This window comes from Zonotrichia leucophrys, unplaced genomic scaffold (assembly GCF_028769735.1).
Source record: "Zonotrichia leucophrys gambelii isolate GWCS_2022_RI unplaced genomic scaffold, RI_Zleu_2.0 Scaffold_34_1600103, whole genome shotgun sequence".
Classification (NCBI taxonomy): Eukaryota; Metazoa; Chordata; class Aves; order Passeriformes; family Passerellidae; genus Zonotrichia; species Zonotrichia leucophrys.
Window position 1 is genome coordinate 110582 of NW_026992239.1, and position 24554 is coordinate 135135.

At 54.4% G+C, this 24554-nt stretch overlaps 2 protein-coding genes and 1 non-coding gene across 3 annotated transcripts in view; all 3 read left to right on the top strand.

The window, feature by feature from the left end:
• The window catches only part of HCFC1 (host cell factor C1), a 42790-nt gene extending 38697 nt beyond the window's left edge, over positions 1-4093 (top strand). Inside the window, exons 26-28 of the mRNA XM_064736951.1 lie at positions 1568-1868; positions 3065-3128; positions 3794-4093. Of these exons, the coding sequence (XP_064593021.1) occupies positions 1568-1868; positions 3065-3128; positions 3794-3833 (405 nt within the window). The 3' untranslated portion in view covers positions 3834-4093. The remainder of the gene's footprint in view (positions 1-1567; positions 1869-3064; positions 3129-3793) is intronic.
• A 2097-nt stretch (positions 4094-6190) lies between these two features.
• Positions 6191-18713, top strand: RPL10 (ribosomal protein L10). Its single transcript, XM_064737090.1, has 7 exons — positions 6191-6214; positions 6342-6378; positions 6960-7018; positions 7106-7213; positions 10016-10154; positions 16503-16665; positions 18381-18713. Exons 2-7 carry the CDS (start codon positions 6356-6358, stop codon positions 18531-18533), a joined length of 645 nt encoding a protein of 214 aa, XP_064593160.1. The 5' UTR covers positions 6191-6214; positions 6342-6355; the 3' UTR covers positions 18534-18713.
• LOC135460363 (small nucleolar RNA SNORA70) lies at positions 13810-13952 on the top strand. The gene has a single exon (XR_010443211.1). It is a non-coding gene; the product is annotated as a small nucleolar RNA SNORA70 (small nucleolar RNA).
• Positions 18714-24554: the final 5841 nt, after the last annotated feature.

Here is a 24554-nt window from a genome sequence, read left to right on the forward strand (position 1 = left end):
TCAAGATCAGCAAGGTGAGCCTGGCAGGGACCCCAGACCCAAAACAGGGACCCCAGACCCATGGGGGAGCCCATAACATCAACCCCAACCTGACCCAACCCGATCCAACCTGACCCCATCCCTGCCCGGCTTCCCCGGGGCGCCCTGCGCCATCAGGATCAGCAAGGTGACCCCAGACCCATGGCCTGATCCATGGCAGGGACCCCAGACCCATAACAGGGACCCCAGACCCAAAACAGGGACCCCAGACCCATGGGGAGCCCATAACATCAACCCCAACCCAACCCAAACCTAACCCGATCCAACCTGACCCCATCCCTGCCTGGCTTCCCCAGGGCATCCTGCACCATCAGGATCAGCAAGGTGACCCCAGACCCACGGCCTGATCCATGGCAGAGACCCCAGACCCATTATAGGGACCCCAGACCCATGGGGGAGCCCCTAACATCAACCCTGACCCAACCCGATCCAACCTGACCCCATCCCTGCCCGGCTTCCCCGGGGCGCCCTGCGCCATCAAGATCAGCAAGGTGACCCCAGACCCACAACAGGGACCCCAGACCCAAAACAGGGACCCCAACCCATGCCGGAGCCCATAACATCAACCCCAACCCAACCCCATCCCTGCTCAGTTTCCCCTGAGTTTCCCCTGCGCCATCAGCATCAGCAGGGTGACCCCAGACCCACCATGGGGACCCCAGACCCACTGTGGGGGCCCTCTTGTGTCCCCCCATGTCCCCCACCTCTCACAGCCCCCCGTACCCCCATATCCCCTGACTCCATGGCCCCTTGGTGCCCCTTTGTCCCTTGTGTCCCCCCTGACCCTGTGACCCTCTGTGTCCCCTCTGAGCCCCTCGTGTCCCCTGTCCCACCTGAGCCCCTCGTGTCCCCCATGCCCTCCTGACTCCTCTGTCCCCCGTGTCCCCCCTGTCCCTCTGTCCCCCCTAACCCCGTGTCCCCACACCTGACCCTGTGTCCCCTCTGTCCCCCTCACCCCCTCCTTGTCCCTGTGTCCCCTCCATGTCCCCCTGTCCCTCCATGTCCCCCCTGTCCCCCGTGTCCCCCACACCTGACCCCATGTCCCCTCTGTGTCCCCCCTAACCCCGTGTCCCCTCTGTGTCCCCCGTGTCCCCCCTGTCCCTCCATGTCCCCATGTCCCCACACCTGACCCCATGTCCCCTCTGTGTCCCCCTGTCCTTCCATGTCCCCGTGTCCCCACACCTGACCCTGTGTCCCCTCGTGTCCCCCTGTCCCTCCATGTCCCCACACCTGACCCTGTGTCCCCTCTGTGTCCCCTGTGTCCCCCATGTCCCTGTGTCCCCCCTGTCCCTCCATGTCCCCACACCTGACCCCGTGTCCCCCTGTCCTCCATGTCCCCGTGTCCCCCCTGTCCCTCCATGTCCCCATGTCCCCACACCTGACCCGGTGTCCCCTCTGTCCCCCGTGTCCCTCCATGTCCCCATGTCCCCACACCTGACCCCGTGCCCCCTGTGTCCCCCATGTCCCCCCTGTCCCTCCATGTCCCCATGTCCCCACACCTGACCCGATGTCCCCTCCGTGTCCCCAGAGCCCCGACGGGGCGCACCTGACGTGGGAGCCGCCGTCGGTGACGTCGGGGCGCATTGCCGAGTACTCGGTGTACCTGGCCATCCAGGGGGGGCCCGGGGGGGGCCCCGAGGCGCGGGGGGGGGGCGCCCAGCTGGCCTTCATGCGGGTCTACTGCGGGCCCAGCCCCTCGTGCCTGGTGCCGGCCTCCAGCCTGGCCAGCGCCCACATCGACCACACCACCAAGCCGGCCATCATCTTCCGCATCGCCGCCCGCAACGACAAGGGCTACGGGCCCGCCACCCAGGTGCGGTGGCTGCAAGGTGGGTCTGGGGGCTCTGAAGTGAGTCTGGGGGCTGCAAGGTGGGTCTGGGGGCTCTGAAATGAGTCTGGGGGCTGCCCCACACATGTGGGGCTGGGCAGGTGGGTGTGGCACTGTGCCCCACTCTGCCAAGGACAAGGGCTACGGCTCTGCCACCCAGGTGCGGTGGCTGCAAGGTGGGTCTGGGGGCTGCCAGGTGGGTCTGGGGGCTGCCAGGTGGGTCTGGGGGCTCTCAAACGAGTCTGGGGGCTGCACACCCCTGGGGGAGGCTGTGGGAGTGGGTTTGTCCCCTTGTCCACTCTGCCAGGGACAAGGGCTACGGCTCTGCCACCCAGGTGCGGTGGCTGCAAGGTGGGTCTGGGGGCTCTCAAACGGGTCTGGGGGCTGCAAGGTGGGTCTGGGGGCTCTGAAATGAGTCTGGGGGCTGCCAGGTGGGTCTGGGGGCTGCACGCCCCTGGGGGTCCCTGTGGGAGTGGGTTTGTCCCCTTGTCACCCACTCTGCCAGGGACAAGGGCTACGGGCCTGCCACCCAGGTGCGGTGGCTGCAAGGTGGGTCTGGGGGCTCTGAAACGGGTCTGGGGGCTGCCAGGTGGGTCTGGGGGCTGCACACACCTGGGGGTCCCTGTGGGAGTGAGTATGGACAGTGCCAGGGGTGCTTGTGAGGGTCTGTGACCATGAGGGCTGCGGCTCTGCCACCCAGGTGCGGTGGCTGCAGGGTGGGTCTGGGGGCTCTGCTGTGAGTCTGAAATGGGTCTGGGGCTGCACGCCTCTGGGGGTCCCTGTGAGGCTGGGCAGGTGGGTGTGGGACTGTCCCCCACCCTGCCAAGGACAAGGGCTACGGGCCCGCCACCCAGGTGTGGTGGCTGCAGGGTGGGTCTGGGGGCTGCCAGGTGGGTCTGGGGGCTGCAAGGTGGGTCTGGGGGCTCTGAAACGGGTCTGGGGGCTGCAGGGTGGGTCTGGGGGCTCTGAATTGAGTCTGGGGGCCGCACACACCTGTGGGGTTGCCCCACACCTTGGAGGCTCTGTGGGAATGGGATTGTCCCCTTGTCACCCACCTGTAGTGACAATGGTTACAGCCTGGCCACCCAGGCTGCAATGTGAGTCTGGGGGCTCTGAATTGAGTCTGGGGGCTCTGAATTGAGTCTGGGGGCTGCACACACCTGGGGGTCCCCCCTCACCCCCTGATGTCCCCCCCAGAGTCGAGCAAGGACGGAGCCGCCGGGAAGGCGGGCAGCAAACGGCCCCTGGCGTCCCCCGACCTGTGAGTGGGGGTCCTTGGGGGTCCTCGAGGGGTCTGGGGGCTCTTTTGGGGGTCCTTGAGGGGTCTGGGGGGATCCTTGGGGGTCCCTCAGGGGTCTGGGGGTTGTTTTGAGGGGTTTGGAGGGGGGAATTTGGGGTCTGGGGGCTCTTTTGGGGGTCCTTCAGGGGTCTGGGGGCTCTTTTGAGGGGTTTGGAGGGGGGAATTTGGGGGTCTGGGGGCTCTTTTGGGGGTCTGGGGTTTGTTTTGAGGGATCTGGGGGATGTTTGGGAGAGAATTTGGGGTCTGGGGGCTTTTTGGGGGTCCTGGACAGGTCTGGCTGTTTTCTGGGGGGGCTGGAGGTTGTTTTGAGGGGGTTTGGGGGGTCCTTGAGGGATCTGTGGGTCAGTTTGGGGGTCCTGGAGGGGTCTGGGGGCTTTTTGGGGGTCTCAGAAGAGTCTGAGGGTTGTTTGGAGGGGTTTGGAGGGGGGAATTTGGGGTCTGGGGGCTTTTTGGGGGTCCTGGAGGGGTCTGTGGGTCGGTTTGGGGGGGTCTCTGTGGCTGGGAAGGAGTTTTGGGGGGTCCTGGGGGGGCTGCACTGGGGGTCTGGTCATTCTTTGGGATTTTTTGAGTTATTTTGAGGAGGGGTCTCCCATCAAACCCCTCCCTAAATTTCCCCCTCCCCTCAGGAAATCCGCTCCAAAGAAGCCCAAGGCCGAAGGGCAGTGAAGGACCCCCGGGACCCCCCCCCAAAAAAAAAAAAAAACAACAAAAACCAACAAAAAAAAAAAAAAACAAAACCACAAACCCGGGGACCCCTCCCCATTTTAACACCCCCCCCCCAAAAAACATCCCCGGGGGGGGGGGGGGGTTGGGGAAATTTTGGGGGTCCCCTCACTTTGTGGGGGAAGGGGGGGGGGGGGGTCAGGGGGGGCTTTTTTTTACCTGTTGCAGTTGCTGGAATGAAAAGTTTTGTACAACGCTGCCCCTCCCCCCTCCCCCCCCCCCCCCAAAAAAAAAATAAAAATCCCCCCCCCCCCCCCCCCCCCCCCTCGGGACCCCTCCCCCACCCTGTACAGACCCCGCCCCCCCCCGGCCGGGGGTGGGGGGAGGGGGAGGGGGGGACCCCCTGTGTATCATAGTGGGGGGGGGGAGGGGAAAATAAAAAAAAAAAACCGCCCCCCCCCAGAGCCCCCTCCCCTCTCCCCCCCCCCCCACCCCGAGTGTTGTGTCCGTCGTTTTTGTGCTATTTTGAAAATTAAAAAAAGACATTTTTTTGGAGTAAAAGTTTAATGAAATTGGGGGGGGGGGTTTGGGGGTTCCGGTGGTCCAGAAGCCCCAGTTTGAGGGGGGGAATTGGGGGTCTGGGGGAGGAAATTTGGGGGTTCAAGAGGGTCTTGAGGGGTTCTGGCTGTTCTGGACCCCTCAGCTTTGGGTCTGGGGGAGAATTTATGGGTCTGGGGGCCACTTTGGGGGTCTCCAGCCCTTTGAGACCCCCCAATTTTGGGTCTGGGGGTCACTTCAGGTGTCTCCAGCCCTTTAAAACCACCCAGTTTTGGGTCTGGGGGAGGAAATTTTGGGTCTGGGGGAGGAAATTTTGAGTCTGGGGAAGGAAATTTTGAGTCTGGGGGAGGAAATTTTGGGTCTGGGGGTCACTTTGGGGGTCTCCAGCCCTTTGAAACCCCCAGATTTTGGGTCTGGGGGGGAAAATTTTGAGTCTGGGGGTCACTTTCGGGGTCCTGGGGGTATTTCGGGGGTCTCCAACCCCTTTGAACCCCCCCCAATTTTGGGTCTGGGGGAGTCCTAACGCTTCAGGGGGCGTGGTCATCTGGCGGTGGGAGGAGCCAAGGGACGGAAAGGGGCGTGGTCAGGAAGGGGGCGTGGTCTTGTCGCGAGGTCTCGTGACTGGGCAGCGGTCGCGGTCGGTCCGTGGGGGGGGGGCGATTTTGGGGACCCCAAAAGGGGCCTGGGGGGGGTTGGGGGGATTTGGGGAGGATTTTGGGGACCCCCCCCGGTGGGGTTTGGGGGGCTGGGGGGATTTTGGCGACCCCACCCCAAGGCTGGGCTGAGGGGGGGGGATTTGGGATCGAGGGGGATTTGTGGGTCTGGGGGCTCGCTGGGTGAGTTTGGGGAGGCTTCTGTGGGTCTGGGGTCCCACGGGCGGTTATGAGGGGGTATTTGTGGGTCTGGGGTCCCACGGGTGGGTATGGGGGGGTGTTTGTGGGTCTGGGGTCCCGAGTGTGGTTATGGGGGGGTATTTGTGGGTCTAGGGTGAGTATTGGGGGGTATTTGTGGGTTTGGGGTTTTTTATGGGTTGTTTTCGGGGGGATTTTTGGTTTTATGGGGGGAATTTGGGGTTTTTTGGGGTTTCGGAATGGGGGCATTTATTTGGGGGTGTTTTAGGGGGGTTTGAGGGGGATTGGGGGATTTTAAGGGTTTTTTGGGGAGGGGGTTGAGGTTATTTTGGGGAGGTTTGAGATGGGGGGTTTAATTTGAGGGGGTCACCTCCATTTTTGGGGGATTTCACCCCAAAATATTTGGGGGAGGGGGGTTGGAATTGGGGGGGGTCCCTTTAAATTGAGGGAGGGGTTTTGAGGGAGGTCCCTCTGAATTTCGGGGTCCTTCCGAGGAGCCGCCCCGCCCCTTTATGCAAATATATGCAAATCACCCCACGGCGGCTCTGCCTTCCGCATAATTCCGCGAGAAAGGCGGGACTACGTGAAGACGCGGTGACGTCACAACGCCCCTCCCAGCGCCCTCACCGCGCCTGCGCCGCCTCCCCCGCGCGCTCTGATTGGCTGCGCCTCTCCTCTTTATGATCCCTGAGCTCGCCAGAGCGGCTCCTTCCATCTCTATGGCCGCCCCTCCCTCTCGCCGCCCCTCCGCGCTCTCCCAGCTCCTTTCCCGCCCCCCTCCCGCCCTCTGCCTTCCCGCAGCCCCGCGCTCCCCCTCAGCTCCTCCATCACCCTCCGCCATCACCGCCCTCCGCTCCTCCGTGAGTCCTCCGGGGCGGCCAGAGCGCCGCCGGAAGTGGTGGGCGTGACCGGAAGTGAAGGGCGGTATAAAACCAGCGCGCAGGCGCCCGCGGCCTCTTTCGGGCACGCGGCGAGGTCGGAGCGCGGCGTGAGGGGAGCGCGGGCCGGGCGGGCTTTGGGGTTAATTTGGGACTTTTTGGGGTTTTTTAAGGTAAATTTGGGGTTTTTGGGGTCCCCAACGCGTCCCTTGTGTCCCCCGCAGGTCCCGGAGCCGCCATGGGCCGCCGGCCGGCGAGATGGTGAGGGCGTGACGTCAGAGCGGGGGCAGCGTGACGTGGCAGGGCGGTTGTGACGTCACTGGGGGCGTTAAAATGGGGCTGGGGGCGAGGGGAGGGTGAGAAAAAAAAAGTAAAATGGAAAAATTGGGTTAAAAATTGGATAGTTAGGGTTAAAATTGATCAGATTTGGTTAAAATTAATATTTGGGGTTAAAAAGGGAAAAATTTGGGTTAAAAATGAAAAATTTGGGTTAAAATGAGAATAATTGGGGTAAAAAGGGTCAGGCTCGGTTAAAAAGGGAAAAATTTGGTTTAAAAATAAAAAAGTTTGGGTTAAAATGAGAATAATTGGGGTAAAAAGGGTCAGGCGCGGTTAAAATGGGAAAATTTGGGGTTTTAAAGGCAACGGGTTAAAATTAAAATATTTAAAGGTTAAGAAAGGAAAATTAAGGTTTTGGGGAATAATTAAAGGGGATTTTTTGAGATTTTTTGAGGGGATTTTTGGGGTAATTTTGAGGGATATTTTAGGGATATTTCAGTGGTTTTTTGGCTATAAAATTTATAATTTTTCACCATTTTTAACCCTTTTATTTCCCTCCCAAGTTACCGCTACTGCAAGAACAAACCCTACCCCAAATCCCGATTCTGCCGGGGGGTCCCGGGTGAGTCCCGACCCTAAAAAACCCCAAAATTCACCCAAAAAAAATCCTAAAAAAACTCAAAAATTCCCCTTTTGGTGCCTCCCCCAGACCCAAAAATCCGAATTTTCGACCTGGGCCGGAAAAAAGCCAAAGTGGATGAATTCCCCCTGTGCGGGCACATGGTGTCGGATGAGTACGAGCAGCTGAGCTCCGAAGGTAAAAATAAAAATATTTTAAATATTTTTGGGTTTTTTTTTAAATATTAAGGGTGGTGAGGGGGTTTGGGGGGAGATCTTGGAAAAAATTGGGAATTTGGGGGATTTTTTGGGAAAAATTCTTTAAAAATTGGGATTTTGGGGAGGATTTTTGGGGATTTTTTGGGAAAAAATTCTTGAAAAATTGTGATTTTTGTGGAGGATTTTTTGGGAAAAAAATTCTTTAAAAATTGGGATTTTAGGGAGGATTTTTTGGGATTTAAAGGGGATTTTTTGGGGAAAAGATTCTTTGAAAAATTGGGATTTTTGTGGAGAATTTTTGGGGATTTAAAGGGGATTTTTGGGGATTTTTTTGGGAAAAAATTCTTTAAAAATTGGGATTTTAGGGAGGATTTTTGGGGATTTAAAGGGGATTTTTTGGGGAAAAGATTCTTTAAAAAATTGGGATTTTTGTGGAGGATTTTGGGGGATTTAAAGGGGATTTTTGGGGATTTTTTGGCAAAAAGTTCTTTAAACAATTGGGATTTTTGGGAGGACTTTTGGGGATTTTTTGGGAAAAAATTCTTTAAAAAATTGGAATTTTAGGGAGGATTTTTGGGGATTTAAAGGGGATTTTTTGGGAAAAAAATTCTTTAAAAAATTGGGATTCATGTAAAAAACCCGCAAATTTTCGCGTAAAATCTTCAAATTTTCACCTAAAAATTCCAAATTTTTTTCTAAAAACTCCAAATTTTTTTCTAAAAACTCCAAATTTTTTCCTGAAACCCCAAAATTTCCCTCCCCAGCGCTGGAGGCCGCCCGGATCTGCGCTAACAAGTACACGGTGGGCAAGGACCCAAAAACCCCAAATTTCCACCTAAAAACCCCAAAATTTCACTTTAAAAATTCCAAATTTCCACCTAAAAAAAACCCCAAATTTCTACCCCAAACCCCCAAAATTTCCATCTAAAAGACCCCAAATTTCCACCTAAAAACAGCGAAAATTTTCACGTAAAAACCGCAAATTACCATGTAAAAACTCCAAATTTTCACCTAAAAACTCCAAATTTTCACCTAAAAACTCCAAATTTTCACCTAAAAACTCCAAATTTTTTTCTAAAAACTCCAAATTTTTTTCTAAAAACCCCAAATTTTTTCCTGAAACCCCAAAATTTCCCTCCCCAGCGCTGGAGGCCGCCCGGATCTGCGCTAACAAGTACATGGTGGGCAAGGACCCAAAAACCCCAAATTTCCACCTAAAAACCCCAAAATTTCACTTTAAAAACGCAAAATTTCCACCTAAAAAAAACCCCAAATTTCTACCCCAGACCCCCCAATTATTTTCTCCTGAAACACCAAAATTTGCATCTAAAAACACCGAAAATTTTCACATAAAAACCGCAAATTGCCATGTAAAAACTCCAAATTTTCACCTAAAAACCCCAAATTTTCGCCTAAAACCCCAAATTTTCACCTAAAAACCCCAAAATTTCCACCTTAAAAAACCCCCAAATTTCTCCCCCAAACCCCCCAAATTTCCACCTAAGCCCCCCAAATTTCCACCTAAAAACCCCAAAATTTTCACATAAAAGCCGCAAATTGCCGCGTAAAATCTCTGAATTTTCGCGTAAAAACCCCAAATTTTCACCTAAAAACCCCAAATTTTCACCTAAAAACTCCAAATTTTTTTCTAAAAACCCCAAATTTTTTCCTGAAACCCCAAAATTTCCCTCCCCAGCCCTGGAGGCCGCCCGGATCTGCGCTAACAAGTACATGGTGGGCAAGGACCCAAAAACCCCAAATTTCCACCTAAAAACCCCAAAATTTCACTTTAAAAACGCAAAATTTCCACCTAAAAAAACCCCCAAATTTCTCCCCCAAACCCCCAAAATTTCCATCTAAAAGACCCCAAATTTCCACCTAAAAACAGCGAAAATTTTCACGTAAAAACCGCAAATTACCATGTAAAAACTCCAAATTTTCACGTAAAAACTCCAAATTTTCACGTAAAAACCCCAAATTTTCACCTAAAAACCCCAAATTTTCACCTAAAAACCCCAAATTTTTTCCCAAATTCCCCAAAATCTTCCCTTCATAAACCCAAATTTTTACCTTAAACCCCCAAATTTCTACCTAAAACCTTCAAATTTTCACGTAAAATCTTCAAATTTTCTCCTAAAAACCCCAAATTTTCACCTAAAAACCCCAAATTTTCTCCTAAAAACCCCAAATTTTCACCTAAAAACTCCAAATTTTTTTCTAAAAACCCCAAATTTTTTCCTGAAACCCCAAAATTTCCCTCCCCAGCGCTGGAAGCCGCCCGGATCTGCGCTAACAAGTACATGGTGAAGAGCTGCGGCAAGGACCCAAAAACCCCAAAATTTCACTTTAAAAATTCCAAATTTCCACCTAAAAAAAACCCCAAATTTCTCCCCCAAACCCCCAAAATTTCCATCTAAAAGACCCCAAATTTCCACCTAAAAAAACCCAGAATTTTCACGTAAAAACCGCAAATTGCCGCGTAAAATCTTTGAATGTTCACATAAAAATTCCAAATTTTCACCTAAAAACCCCAAAATTTCACTTTAAAAATGCAAAATTTCCACCTAAAACCCCCAAATGATCTCCTGAAACACCAAAATTTCCATCTAAAAACACTGAAAATTTTCACGTAAAAGCCGCAAATTGCCGCGTAAAATCTTTGAATTTTCGCGTAAAAACTCCAAATTTTCACCTAAAAACTCCAAATTTTCACCTAAAAACTCCAAATTTTTTTCTGGATTTTGGGGAGAAGGGTCCTGACCCCCCAAATTTCCCTCCCCAGCGCTGGAGGCCGCCCGGATCTGCGCTAACAAGTACATGGTGAAGAGCTGCGGCAAGGACGGCTTCCACATCCGCGTGCGCCTGCACCCCTTCCACGTCATCCGCATCAACAAAATGCTCTCGTGTGCTGGGGCCGACAGGTGGGGACCCCAAAATCCACCCGGGGCACCCCAAAATCCACCCAGGGCACCACAAAATCCACCCGGGGGACCCCAAAATCCACCGGGGCACCCCAAAATCCACCCAGGGCACCCCAAAATCCACCCGGGGCACCCCAAAATCCACCCAGGAGACCCCGAAATTCACACAGGGAACCCCAAAATCCACCCAGGGGACCCCAAAATTCGAAGGGGGACCCCGAAATTCTGGGGGGGGCGGTGGAGTTTTGGGGGGGTTCCAAAAGTTGATGAGGAAAAGTTTTGGGAGTGGTTTGGGATGGAAAAGTGCTGAAATTTGGGGGGTCTTAAATTTGGGGGGGGTCTTTGAGATCCCTTTTGGGGGTCCCCGAAGTTTTCAGGGGAACCCCAAAATTCTGGGGGGGTCGGTGGAGTTTTGGGAGGGATTCCTGAATTTAAATGGGAAAAGTTTTGGGAGTGATTTAGGATGGGAAAGTTCTTAAATTTGGGGGTCTTAAATTTTGGGGAGGGGTCTTTGAGATCCCTTTTGGGGTCCTCAAAATCCTCAGGGGGACCCCGAAATTTTCAGGGGGACCCCAAAATTCTGGGGGGGTCGGTGGAGTTTTTGGGAGGGATTCCTGAATTTAAATGGGAAAAGTTTCTGGGATGGGTCATTTAAAAATCCCCCTGAATTTGGGGGGGGGTCTTAAAAATTTAAGGGGTCTTTGGGATCCCTTTTGGGGGTCCCCAAAATCCACCCAGGGGACCCCAAAATCCACCCGGGGCACCCCAAAATCCACCCAGGGGACCCCAAAATTCACCCAGGGGACCCCAAAATTCACCGGGGGGACCCCAAAATCCACCCAGGAGACCCCAAAATCCATCCAGGGGAACCCCAAAATCCACCCAGGGCACCCCAAAATCCACCAGGGGGACCCCAAAATCCACCCAGGGGACCCCAAAATCCACCAGGGGGACCCCAAAATCCATGGGAGGGATCCCAAAATCCACCCAGGGCACCCCAAAATCCACCCAAGGGACCCCGAAATTCACCCAGGGGACCCCAAAATCCACCCGGGGGGGACCCTAAAATTCACCCAGGGGACCCCAAAATCCACCCACGGGACCCCAAAATCCACCAGGGGGACCCCAAAATTCACCCAGGGCACCCCAAAATCCACCGGGGGACCCCAAAATCCACCCAGGGGACCCCAAAATCCACCAGGGGACCCCAAAATCCACCAGGGGGACCCCGAAATCCACCCAGGGGACCCCAAAATCCACCCGGGGGACCCCAAAATTCCAAGGGGGGAACCCCGAAATCCACCCGGGGACCCCAAAATCCACCCAGGGAACCCCAAAATCCACCCAGGGCACCCCAAAATCCACCCAGGGCACCCCAAAATTCATCCAGGGGACCCCAAAATCCACCAGGGGACCCCAAAATCCACCCAGGGGGACCCCAAAATTCACCCAGGGCACCCCAAAATCCACTCGGGGGACCCCGGAATCACCGGGGGGGACCCCAAAATCCACGCAGGGGACCCCAAAATCCACCCACGGGACCCCGAAATCCACCCAGGGGACCCCAAAATCCACCAGGGGGACCCCAAAATCCACCCGGGGCACCCCAAAATCCACCCAGGGCACCCCAAAATCCATCTGGGACACCCCAAAATCCACCCAGGAACCCCAAAATCCACCCAGGGGACCTCAAAATCCACCAGGGGACCCCAAAATCCATCAGGGGACCCCAAAATCCACCCAGGGCACCCCAAAATCCACCCAGAGCACCCCAAAATCCACCCTGGACACCCCAAAATCAACCCAGGGCACCCCAAAATCCACCCTGGAACCCCAAAATCCCCCAGGACACCCCAAAATCAACCCTGGACACCCCAAAATCCATCCCAGGCACCCCAAAATCCACCTGGGAGACCCCAAAATCCACCTGGGAGACCCCAAAATCCATCTGGGAACCCCCAAAATCCACCTGGGAGACCCCAAAATCCACCCCGGGAACCCCAAAATCCACCCAGGGGACCCCAAAATCCACCCAGGGGTCCCCAAAATCCACCAGGGGGACCCCAAAATCCACCAGGGGACCCCAAAATCCACCGGGGGGACCCCAAAATCCACCCAGGGGACCTCGAAATTCACCAGGGGAACCCCAAAATTCTGGGGGGGGTCGGTGGAGTTTTGGGGGCTTTCATGAATTTAAATGGGAAAAGTTTTGGGAGTGGTTTGGGATGGAAAAGTTCTTAAATTTGGGGGGTCTTTGAGATCCCTTTTGGGGGTCCTCAAAATCCTCAGGGGGTCCCCGAAATTTTGAGGGGGACCCCAAAATTCGGGGGGGCTCAGTGGAGTTTTTGGGAGGGATTCCTGAATTTAAATGGGAAAAGTTTCTGGGATGGGTCATTTAAAAATCCCCCTGAATTTGGGGTGTCCTGAAATTTGGGGGGTCTTTGAGATCCCTTTTGGGGGTCCCTAAAATCCACCCAGGAGACCCCAAAATTCATCCAGGGGACCCCAAAATCCACCCAGGGGACCCCAAAATCCACGGAAGGGACCCTAAAATCCACCCAGGGGACCCCAAAATCCACCCGGGGGACCCTAAAATCCACCCAGGGCACCCCAAAATTCACCCAGGGCACCCCAAAATCCACCCAGGGGACCCCAAAATTCACCCAGGGCACCCCAAAATCCACCAGGGGACCCCAAAATCCATCAGGGGGACCCCGAAATCCACCCAGGAGACCCCGAAATTCACCCAGGGGGGACCCCGAAATTCACCCAGGGGACCCCAAAATCCACGGGGGGACCCCAAAATCCACCCAGGGGACCTCAAAATCCACCCAGGGGGACCCCAAAATTCTGGGGGGCTCAGTGGAGTTTTGGGGGCATTCATGAATTTAAGGGGGAAAAGTTTTGGGAGTGGTTTGGGATGGAAAAGCTCTTAAATTTGGGGTGTCTTAAAATTTGGGGGGGTCTTTGAGATCCCTTTTGGGGGTCCCCAAAATCCCCAGGAGGGACCCCGAAGTTTCCAGGGGGTCCCCAAAATCCTGGTGGGCTCGGTGGAGTTTTTGTGAGGGATTCCTGAATTTAAGGGGGAAAAGTTTTGGGAGTGATTTGGGATGGAAAAGTTCTGAAATTTGGGGGTCTTTGAGATCCCTTTTGGGGGTCCCCAAAATTCCCAGGGGGACCCCAAAATTCTGGGGGGGTCCTTGGAGTTTTGGGGAGGTTCCAAAAATTGATGAGGAAAAGTTTCGAGGAGCGATTTGGGATGGAAAAGTTCTTAAATTTGGGGGGATCAAATTTTGGGGGGGTCTTAAATTTGGGAGGGGTCTTTGAGATCCCTTTTGGGGGTCCCCGAAATTTCCAGGGGAACCCCAAAATTCTGGGGGGGTCGGTGGAGTTTTGGGGGGGTTCCAAAAGTTGATGAGGAAAAGTTCAAGGAGTGATTTAGGATGGGAAAGTTCTGAAATTTGGGGGTCAAATTTTGGGGGGGTCTTAAATTTGGGGAGGGGTCTTTGAGATCCTTTTGGGGGTCCCCAAAATCCTCAGGGGTTCCCGAAATTAATTAATTCCCCATTAATGACCCGCAGCTAATGAAGCCATTAGTTAATTAATTACCCCATTAATGACCCGCAGCTAATGAAGCCGTATATTAATTAATTGCCCGCAGCTAATTAAGCCGGCCGTGCCCCTCCCCCATAGGGTCCCGGCGTGCACTGGCTGCGCACAGAGACCCCTCCCCCCCCCGGCTGTGTAGGGACCCCTCCCCAAAATGGGGGCGCTCCCAAAGGGGCCGGGGGGACACAACCCCAAAATGAACCCAAATAAACCCTAAATGAACCCAAAATAAACACTAAATAACCTAAAATAGCCCAAAATAAACCCAAAAAACCCAAAATAAACCCAAAATAACCCCAAAATAGCCCAAAATAAACCCAAAATAACCCCAAAATAACCCCAAAATAGCCCAAAATAACCCAAAATAAACCCAAAATAACCCAAAATAAACCCAAATAAACCCAAAATAAACCCAAAATAGCTGAAAATAACCCCAAAATATCCCAAAATAGCCCCAAATAAACCCAAAATAGCCCCAAATAACCCCAAAATAGCCCAAAATGAACCCAAAATAACCCTAAAATAGCCCAAAATATGCCAAAATCCCCCGGGGGGACACAACCCAAAATAAACCCAAAATAAACTCTAAAGAACCCCAAAATAGCTCAAAATAACCCCAAAATAGGCCTAAATAACCCAAAATAGTCCTAAATAACCATAAATAACTCCAAAATAGCCCAAAATGTCCCAAAATAGCCTCAAATAAACCCAAAATAACCCAAAAATAGCTTCAAATAAACCCCAAAAATCGCAAAATAGCTTCAAATAAACCCAAAATAGCCCTAAAATAGCTGAAAATAACCCTAAATAACCCCAAAATAGCCTGAAATAAACCCAAAATATCCCAAAACCCAGGGCACGGTGGCGCGGGTGCATTGGCAGTGGGGCCGGGGTCTGTGTGGCTCAGGGCTGTGTCTGTAATTGGGTCTGGGGTCTATAGCTGTGTCAGTAATTGGGTCTGGGGTCTGTAATTGGGTCTGGGGTCTGTAATTGGGTCTGGGGTCTCTCAGGCTGCAGACCGGCATGCGCGGAGCCTTCGGGAAGCCGCAGGGCACGGTGGCACACACGCACTGTCAATGGGGCTGGGCTGGGTTTGGGTTCCCAGGCTGTATCTATAATTGGGTCTGGGGTCTATAATTGGGTCTGGGGTCTCAGGGCAGGTCTGTAATTGGGTCTGGGGTCTCTGTGTGTGTCTATAATTGGGTCTGGGGTCTGTAATTGGGTCTGGGGTCTGTAATTGGGTCTGGGGTCTCTCAGGCTGCAGACCGGGATGCGTGGAGCCTTCGGGAAGCCGCAGGGCACGGTGGCACACACGCACTGTCAATGGGGCTGGGCTGGGTTTGGGGTCTCTGTGTGTGTCTGTAATTGGGTCTGGGGTCCCAGGCTGTATCTGTAATTGGGTCTGGGGTCTCAGGGCAGGTCTGTAATTGGGTCTGGGGTCTCTGGGCTGTTCCAGACTCCAGACCGGCATGCGTGGAGCCTTCGGGAAGCCGCAGGGCACGGTGGTGTGTGTGCACTGTCAGTGGGGCTGGGTTCCCAGGCTGTATCTGTAATTGGGTCTGGGGTCTGTTATTGGGTCTGGGGTCTCTGTGTGTGTCTATAATTGGGTCTGGGGTCTGTAATTGGGTCTGGGGTCTCTGGGCTGTTCCAGGCTGCAGACCGGCATGCGCGGCGCCTTCGGGAAGCCGCAGGGCACGGTGGTGTGTGTGCACTGTCAGTGGCTCTGGGTTCCCAGGCTGTATCTGTAATTGGGTCTGGGGTCTGTAATTGGGTCTGGGGTCTCTGTGTGTATCACTAATTGGGTCTGGGGTCTCTCTGGGTTCCAGACTCCAGACAGGCATGCGTGGCGCCTTCGGGAAGCCGCAGGGCACGGTGGCACACACGCACTGTCAATGGGGCTGGGCTGGGTTTGGGGTTTCTGGCTGTGTCAGTAATTGGGTCTGGGGTCTGTAATTGGGTCTGGGGTCTGTAATTGGGTCTGGGGTCTGTAATTGGGTCTGGGGTCTCTGTGTGTATCACTAATTGGGTCTGGGGTCTCTCAGGCTGCAGACCGGCATGCGCGGCGCCTTCGGGAAGCCGCAGGGCACGGTGGCGCGGGTGCACTGTCAATGGGGCTGGGGTCTATAACTGTGTCAGTAATTGGGAGTTGGGTTCCCAGTCTGTATCAGTAATTGGGTCTGGGGTCTGTAATTGGGTCTGGGGTCTCTCTGGGTTCCAGACTCCAGACCGGGATGCGCGGCGCCTTCGGGAAGCCGCAGGGCACGGTGGCACACACGCACTGTCAATGGGGCTGGGCTGGGTTTGGGGTTTCTGGCTGTGTCTGTAATTGGGTCTGGGGTCTGTAATTGGGTCTGGGGTCTCAGGGCAGGTCTGTAATTGGGTCTGGGGTCTCTCAGGCTGCAGACCGGGATGCGTGGAGCCTTCGGGAAGCCGCAGGGCACGGTGGTGCGGGTGCACTGTCAATGGGGCTGGGCTGGGTTTGGGGTTTCTGGCTGTGTCTATAATTGGGTCTGGGGTCTGTAATTGGGTCTGGGGTCTGTAATTGGGTCTGGGGTCTCTCAGGCTGCAGACCGGCATGCGCGGCGCCTTCGGGAAGCCGCAGGGCACGGTGGCACACACACACTGTCAATGGGGCTGGGCTGGGTTTGGGCTGGGTTTGGGGTCTCTGTGTGTGTCTGTAATTGGGTCTGGGGTCTGTAATTGGGTCTGGGGTCTATAATTGGGTCTGGGGTCTCTCAGGCTGCAGACCGGGATGCGTGGCGCCTTCGGGAAGCCGCAGGGCACGGTGGCCCGGGTGCACATCGGCCAGGTGATCATGTCCATCCGCACCAAGGCGCAGAACAAGGAGCACGTGGTGGAGGCGCTGCGCCGAGCCAAGTTCAAGTTCCCGGGGCGCCAGAAGGTACCGGGGGGACCCCAAAAATACCCGGGGGGACCCCAAAAATACCCGGGGGGACCCCAAAAAATTGGGGGGGCCCAAAAAACTCGGGGGGCCCCAAAAACACCGGGGGGACCTTTAAAGCCTAGGGGGAACCCAAAAACACCCAGGGGGACAGAAGGTACCAGGGGCACCCCAAAACCTGAGGGGGACCCAAAAACCCTGAGGGAACCCCAAAAACTGGGGGGGACACCAAAAACCTCAGGGGAACACCAAAAAGCTTGGAGGGACCCAAGGTACTGGGGGACCCCAAAAACTCGGGGGGACCCAAAAACACCCAGGGGGACAGAAGGTACCAGGGGCACCCCAAAAACTCGGGGGGACCCAAAAACCTTGGGGGGACCCAAAAACTCTGAGGGCACCCCAAAACCTCGGGGGGACCCCAAAAACCCTGAGGGCACCCCAAAAGCTCAGGGAAACCCAAGGTACCGGGGGGGATCCCAAAAATACCCGGGGGGACCCAAAAACCATGGGGGAACAGAAGGTACTGGGGGACCCCAAAAACACCTGGGGGTACAGAAGGTACTGGGATGACCCAAAAACCCTGAGGGAACCCCAAAAACTCGGGGGACCCCAAAAGCTCAGGGGGAACCCAAGGTACCAGGGGGACCCCAAAAACCTCGGGGGGACCCAAAAACCTGAGGGGACCCAAAAACACCCGGGGGGACAGAAGGTATGGGGGGACCCCAAAACCTGAGGGCACCCCAAAAACCTTGGGGGGACCCAGAAGCCTGAGGGGGACCCCAAAAACTCGGGGGGACCCCAAAAACTCGGGGGGACACCAAGAAGCTTGGAGGGACCCAAGGTACTGGGGGACCCCAAAAACTCAGGGGGAACAGAAGGTACTGGGACACCCCAAAACCTGAGGGGGACCAGAAAACCTGAGGGGGATCCAAAAAACTCGGGGGGAACCCAAAAACCTCGGGGGGACCTTAAAAGCCATGGGGGGACCCAAAAACACCCGGGGGGATTCACCAACATGGGGACCCCAAAAATCCAAGCTTGAAACACATTCATGGTGCTGAAAACCTTGAAATCAATGGGATGGGAGCACCTGGGGACCCCCAAATTTTTTTGTGCTGGGATTTTGGGGTCCCCCTGACGGATTTTTGGGGTCCCCCAGATCCACATCTCCAAGAAATGGGGGTTCACCAATATGGGGGTCCCCAAAATCCAAACAAAGGGAGGAGCTCATGATACTGAAACCATTGCAATAATTGGGATGGGAGCACCTGGGGACCCCCAAATTTTTTTGTGGTGGGATTTTGGGGTCCCCCTGACCATTTTTTGGGGTCCCCCTGATGGATTTTTGGGGTCCCCCCAGATCCACATCCCCAAAAAATGGGGGTTCACCAACATGGGGGGGTCCCCAAAAATCCAAACTTCAAAAAAGGGAGGTGAAAACCTTAAAATAATTGGGATGGGAGCACCTGGGGACCCCCAAATTTTTTTGTGCTGGGATTTTGGGGTCCCCCTGACGGATTTTTGGGGTCCCCCCAGATCCACATCCCCAAAAAATGGGGGTTCACCAACATGGGGGTCCCCAAAATCCAAACAAAGGGAGGAGCTCATGATACTGAAACCATTGCAATAATTGGGATGGGAGCACTTGGGGACCCCCAAATTTTTTTGGGGTGGGATTTTGGGGTCCCCCTGATGGATTTTTGGGGTCCCCCCAGATCCACATCTCCAAGAAATGGGGGTTCACCAAGTTCAACGCCGACGCCTTCGAGGACATGGTGGCCCAGAAGCGCCTGATCCCCGACGGCTGCGGCGTCAAATACGTCCCTGCCCGGGGCCCGCTGGAGCGCTGGAGGGCCCTGCACGCCTGACACCCCAAAAACGCCCCAAAATACCCCAAAAATACCCCAAAAATACCCCAAAAATACCCCGGGAACCCCCCAGCGTCCCCAGGGAACCCCAAAATCTGTGGGGAACCCGAGGGGATGGGGAGGGACCCCGGGGGGGGGGGGGGGGGGGACAGGAAATAAAAAGCTTTGAGTTCGGTCTGAGGGGGCGGAGTTTGGGTTGTTAATGGGGATTTGGGGTTTTTTGGGGGGATTTGGGGTTTTTTGGGGGGGGATTTGGGTTTTTTTGAGGGGATTTAGGATTTTGGGGGGCGGGATTTGGGTTTTTTGGGAGGTTTTGGGGGGGATCTGGGGTTATTTAGGGGGATTTGGGGGCGGGATTTGGGGTTTTTTGTGGGGATTTGGGGTTTTTTGGGGGGGCGGGATTTGGGGATTTTTGGGGGGATTTGGGGTCGGGATTTGGGGTTTTTGGAAAGGGATTTGGGGTTTTTGGGAGTTTTTAGGGGGGATTTGGGGTTTTTTGGGGAGGGATTTGGGGTTTTTAAAGGGGATTTGGGGTTTTTTTTTGTGGGAGGGATTTGGGGTTTTTTGAAATTTTGGGGGGATTTAGCGAGTTTTGGGGGGAATTTGGGGTTTTTTGGGGTCGGGATTTGAGGTTTTTGGGGGTTTTTAGGGGGGATTTGGGGTTTTTTGGGGGGGTTTGGGGTTTTTTTGGGGGGTTTGAGGGGGAAATTGGGTTTTTTTGGGGGGTTTTAGGGGGAGGGATTTGGAGTTTTTAAAGGGGATTTAGGGTTTTTTTTGGGGGGATTTGGGGTTTTTTGTGGAGGGATTTGGGTTTTTTGGGGGGGTTTGGGGTTTTTTGGGGGCGAGATTTGGGTTTTTGGGGGGGGTTTGAGGGGGAAATTGGGTTTTTTTGGGGAGGATTTGGGGTTTTTAAAGGGGATTTGGGTTTTTTGGGGGGGATTTATTTGGGGTTTTTTTGGGGGCGGGATTTGGGGTTTTTTTGAGGGGATTTGGGATTTTTGGGGGTTTTTGGAGATTTAGGGGGGATTTGGGGTGTTTTTGGGGAGGGATTTGGAGTTTTTTTGAGGGGATTTAGGGCTTTCGGGGATTTGGGGTTTTTAAAGGGGATTTGGGGGTTGGGGGGGATTTGGGGTTTTTGTGGAGGGATTTGGGTTTATTGGGGGGGATTTGGAGTTTTTTTGAGGGGATTTAGGGTTTTGGGGGCGGGATTTGGGTTTTTTGGGAGGTTTTGGGGGGGATCTGGGGTTATTTAGGGGGATTTGGGGGCGGGATTTGGGGTTTTTTGTGGGGATTTGGGGTTTTTTGGGGGGGGGGATTTGGGGGTTTTTGGGGTTTTTTAGGGGCGGGATTTGGGGTTTTTGCGGGTGGGATTTGGGGTTTTTTTTGAGTTTTGGGGGGATTTGGGGTTTTTGGGGAGGGATTTGGGGTGTTTTGGGGGGGATTTGGGGTTTTTGGGGGTTCCTGAAAGTTAACGAGTCCCTAAGGTTTTGGCTCTGTGGGTTTTTGGGGGGGGAGGGGGGTCCCCAAAGCTTGGTTGTTTTTTGTTTCTGTTTTACCCCACAAAAATTCCCATTTTTACCCCCCAATTCCCATTTTCCCTCATTTTTATCCACATACTCATTTTTCCCCCTTTCCCTCCTGTTTCCCCATTTTTTCCCCCATTTTTTAACCCCTAAATTCCCATTTTTCCCCCCATTTTTTACCCCCCAATTCCCATTTTTTAACCCCTAAATTCCCATTTTTTCCCAAATTTTTTCACCCATTTTTTACCCCCCAATTCCCATTTTTTAACCCCTAAATTCCCATTTTTTCCCCTTTTTTAACCCCTAAATTCCCATTTTTCCCCCATTTTTTAACCCCTAAATTCCCATTTTTTCCCCCCAAATTCCCATTTTTTTTAACCCCTAAATTCCCGTTTTCCCCCCATTTTTACCCCCCAATTCCCATTTTTTTAACCCCTAAATTCCCATTTTTCCCCCCCATTTTTTAACCCCTAAATTCCCTTTTTTTTCCCCCATTTTTTACCCCCAAATTCCCATTTTTTAACCCCTAAATTCCCATTTTTTCCCCCATTTTTCCCCTTCCCGAGGCAGATCCCAGAATATCAACGATGCCTCAGGGGCTCCCCAAATTCTGAAATTTTCTTTCTCTCCACTTTTGGATCTTCCCCAATTTCCATATTTGAAATTCAATATTCATATCAATATTTCATATTCATTTTTTTTCCCCCAATTTTTTTAGGTCTCCCCAAAACCCCCCAATCACGAGGCAGCACAAAAAGGGTGAAATGAGTAAAAACCAGATTTTTTCTTGATTTTTTTTTTTTTTCCATCGTTCCCCCACAGACACACAGGGGTGGGGGAGGGGAGGGTGGGGGAGGGGAAACACCCCAGAAATTTTAATTTTATTTTTATTTTTTTTCCTTTTTTTTTTTGGGTTGGGGGTCCAGGGCTGGTTCGGACCCTCCCAGCCCTGAGGTGAAGGAGGAAGAGGAGGAAAAAATGACAAAAAAATCGTAAAAAAACCCTGAAAAAAGCCCAAAAAATCCCAAAAGTGAGCACGGCCACAGACACGACAATGGGGGAGGGGATAAGGGGGAGGGGGGGGAGGGGCAGAGACCCCTCCTCAATTTGTGCTTGGGGACAAAGGGGGACACAGAGACACCCCCAGAGGGGACAGAGACCCCAAAAGGGGACACAGAGACCCCTCCCCAAAAGGGGACAGAGACCCCCGGGAGAGGGGACAGATACCAAGAGAGGGGACAGAGACCCCTCCCCAAAAAGGGACAGAGACCCCAAAAGGGGACAGAGACCCCCAAGAGAGGGGACAGAGACCTCGAGAGAGACCCCCAAGAGAGGGGACAGAGACCCCGAGAGAGGGGACAGCGCTGGGTGGTGAGGAGGGGCTTTGTCCTTGACGCAAAAAGCAGAAATTTTGGGGGCATTTAAAGAATTTTGGGGGGATTTGAGGAACTTTTGTTTCGTCCCCGATGCCCGGGGGCGTCACACGGTGGTCACCGAGAGCAGCGGGTGCTCCAGGCGCCCCCCGTGCTGCGCCAGCATCATCTCCTGGATGGTCACCCAGTTATCCAGGATGCGCCGGCTCCGTTTGCGCAGCCCCCGCCGCGACCCCGGCCCGTGCTGGCTTTGGGGAGGGGGCGGCACCTCCGGGACCCCTCCCACGGCCCCCGCCGGGGGCTCGGGCCGCCCTTGGAGCAGCAGCTCCCGGCGCCTCCGCTGTTCCCGGGCCCTCGCCAGGTGCTGCTTGCGCTGCTCGCGGCTCCAGTAGCGCCCGGTTTTCAGCTCGCTCCGAGCGTCGTCATCGGTGGAGCCGCCGCGCTCCTCCAGGATTTTGATAGCCCGAGCTTTGAGCAGCCGGTCCCGGCCGGGCCGCTTCCCGCGGGGCCCTTTGGCGGAGCTCGGAGCCGCTCCGGAGGGCGGTGGAGCTGGAGGAGCTCCGAGCCCGGCCCGCAGCAGCAGCGGGGAGCTGCGGGAGCTTTCCCCGGTGTTGTAAGCGCTGGTGCTGTCGCGTTCCGGAGCCTCGGCGATATCGGCCAGGGGACCCTCGGGGTCTCGCCAGGCTCGGCGGCCTCGCTCGCGGAGCCGCTCCAGCTGCTGCGCCCGCAGGAGGTGCCGGCATTTGAACTCCAGGTGCCGCAGCTCCTCCTCCAACCGCGCCAGCTCCGCCCGGCCCGCGGGGCCCGCGCAGCGCCCGCGCAGCGCTCGGTACCGCCGCAGCTCGGCGGGGCTCAGCGCGGCCAGCGACGGCGGGCCGGGCCCCAAACCGGGCCCTAATCCCGGCCCCAAACCGGGCCCCAAACCGGGCCCCAAACCCGGTTCTAACCGCGCTCCCAACCCCGCTTCTAACCCCGCCATTCCGCGCCGCCCGCTCGCTCCACTTCCAGCTCTTCCCGCCGACCCGCAGCCGGAGCCGGAGCCGGATCCGCTCCGCGCCGCCGTCAATCCAGCGCCGGGTTTTGCGTGGAGCCGCGCCGCGTTGTGAGGTGAATTTGGCGGGGAATTTTTCGGGAGGTTTTGCGGTGAATTTTGGAGGTTTTGCGGTGAATTTTGGAAGTTTTGGGGTTCGCGGCGGGGAGGGGGAGGCCGGGCCGGTGCCGGGGGTCCCTCTCCGGCCTCCTCGCACAGCAGATCGTGCTCCGAGCTCTCCTCGTTGCGCGTGGATTCGTCCGTGCGCCCCACGCCGCTGTCGGGCTCCGCGCCGCGGCCCACGGGGGTGGCGGGGCTGGGGGGCTGCGGGACCCCGAAATCAGCGGGGACCCCCCCCGGGACCCCCTTATAGACCCCATTTTAAACCCCCCAAAATGAGCAGGGACCCCCCCCAGGACCCCCTTTATAGACCCCATTTTAACCCCCCCAAACTCTTATTGCCACCTCAGGACCCCTCCCCAATTCCCCAACGGGGCTGGGGGGCTGCAGGACCCCAAAATAAGCAGGAACCCCCCCCAGGACCCCCTTTATAGACCCCATTTTAACCCCCCAAGCTCTTATTGCCACCTCAGCACCCCCAGGACCCCTCCCCAAATTCCCCAATGGGGCTGCGGGTGGGGAGGGGGACCCCAAAATAAGCAGGAACCCCCCCCAGGACCCCCTTTATAGCCCCCATTTTAACCCCCCCAAACTCTCATTGCCACCTCAGGACCCCTCCCCAATTCCCTCTCCCAGCCCTTTTTCCCCTCTGCCCTGGAATCCCCCAGACCCATTTGAAACCGCCCCCCCCAATTCCCATTTTCCCCCCAGTTTTTACCTGCTATCCCCATTTTTTCCTTTTTTTCCCCTTCCCAGTTTCCATTTTCCCACCTAATTCCCATTTCCCCCCATTTTTCCCCTCATTTTTCCCATTTCTTCCCCATTTTCCCCCTTTTTTCCCCATTTTCCCACCCCCCCCCATTTTTCCCCACTTTCCCAATTTTTCCCAATTTTTTCCTCCATTTTTCCCCAATTTTCCCCCATTGTCCCCATTTTCCCCATTTTTCCCCATTTATTCCCCATTTTCCCCCATTTTTCCCATTCCTCCCCCAATTTTTTACCCCCTAATTCCCAATTTTCCCCAATTTTCCCCAATTTTCCCCCATTTCCCCCCACTTTCCCCCATTTTTCCCATTTTCCCTATTTCCCCCCTCTCAAATCCCATTTTCCCCATTTTTTCCCATTTTTCCCCATTTATTCCCCATTTTCCCCAATTTTTTCCCCATTTCTCACCTGCCCAATTTTTTACCCCCTAATTCCCAATTTTCCCCATTTTCCCCCATTTTTTCCCCAATTTTTCCCCATTTTCCCCCCATTTTTCCCCCCCCCATTTCCCCCATTTTTCCCCCGTTTTTTTCCCCATTTTTCCCCCATTTTCCCCCATTTTTCCCCATTTCCCCCCATATTCCCCAATATTTTCCCCCCATTTATTGCTCCTCAATTCCCATTTTTTCCCCATTTCCCCCTCTCAAATCCCTGTTCCCCTCCCAATTTTCTGCCCCCAATTCCCATTTTCCCCATTTTCCCCATTTTTCCCCTTTTCCCCCCATTTCCCCATTTTTCCCCATTTCCCCCCCATTTTTCCCTCCATTTTCCCCCCCATATTTCCCCATATTTTTGCCATTTTTCCCAATTTTTTCCCCATTTTTTCCCGATTTCCCCCCATTTTTCCCCATTTTCCCTTTTCCCCCCATATTTTTTCCCATTTTTCTCCATTTTTTCCCTATATTTTCCCCAATTTTTCCCCCATTCTTACCCATTTTCCCCCACTTTTCCCCATTTTTCCCCATTTCCCCCCATTTTTCCCCATTTCACCCCTTTTTCCCCCAATTTTTCCCCAATGTTCCCCCATTTCCCCCCATTTTTCCCCATATTTTTCCCATTTTTTTCTCAATTTTTTCCCAATTTTTCCCCATTTTTCTCCATTTTTTTCCTATATTTTCCCCCCATTTCCCCCAGTTTTTCCCCTCCAATTCCCACTTTCCCCCATTTTTTCCCCATTTTCCCCATTTCTCACCTGCCCGGAGGGGTCCAG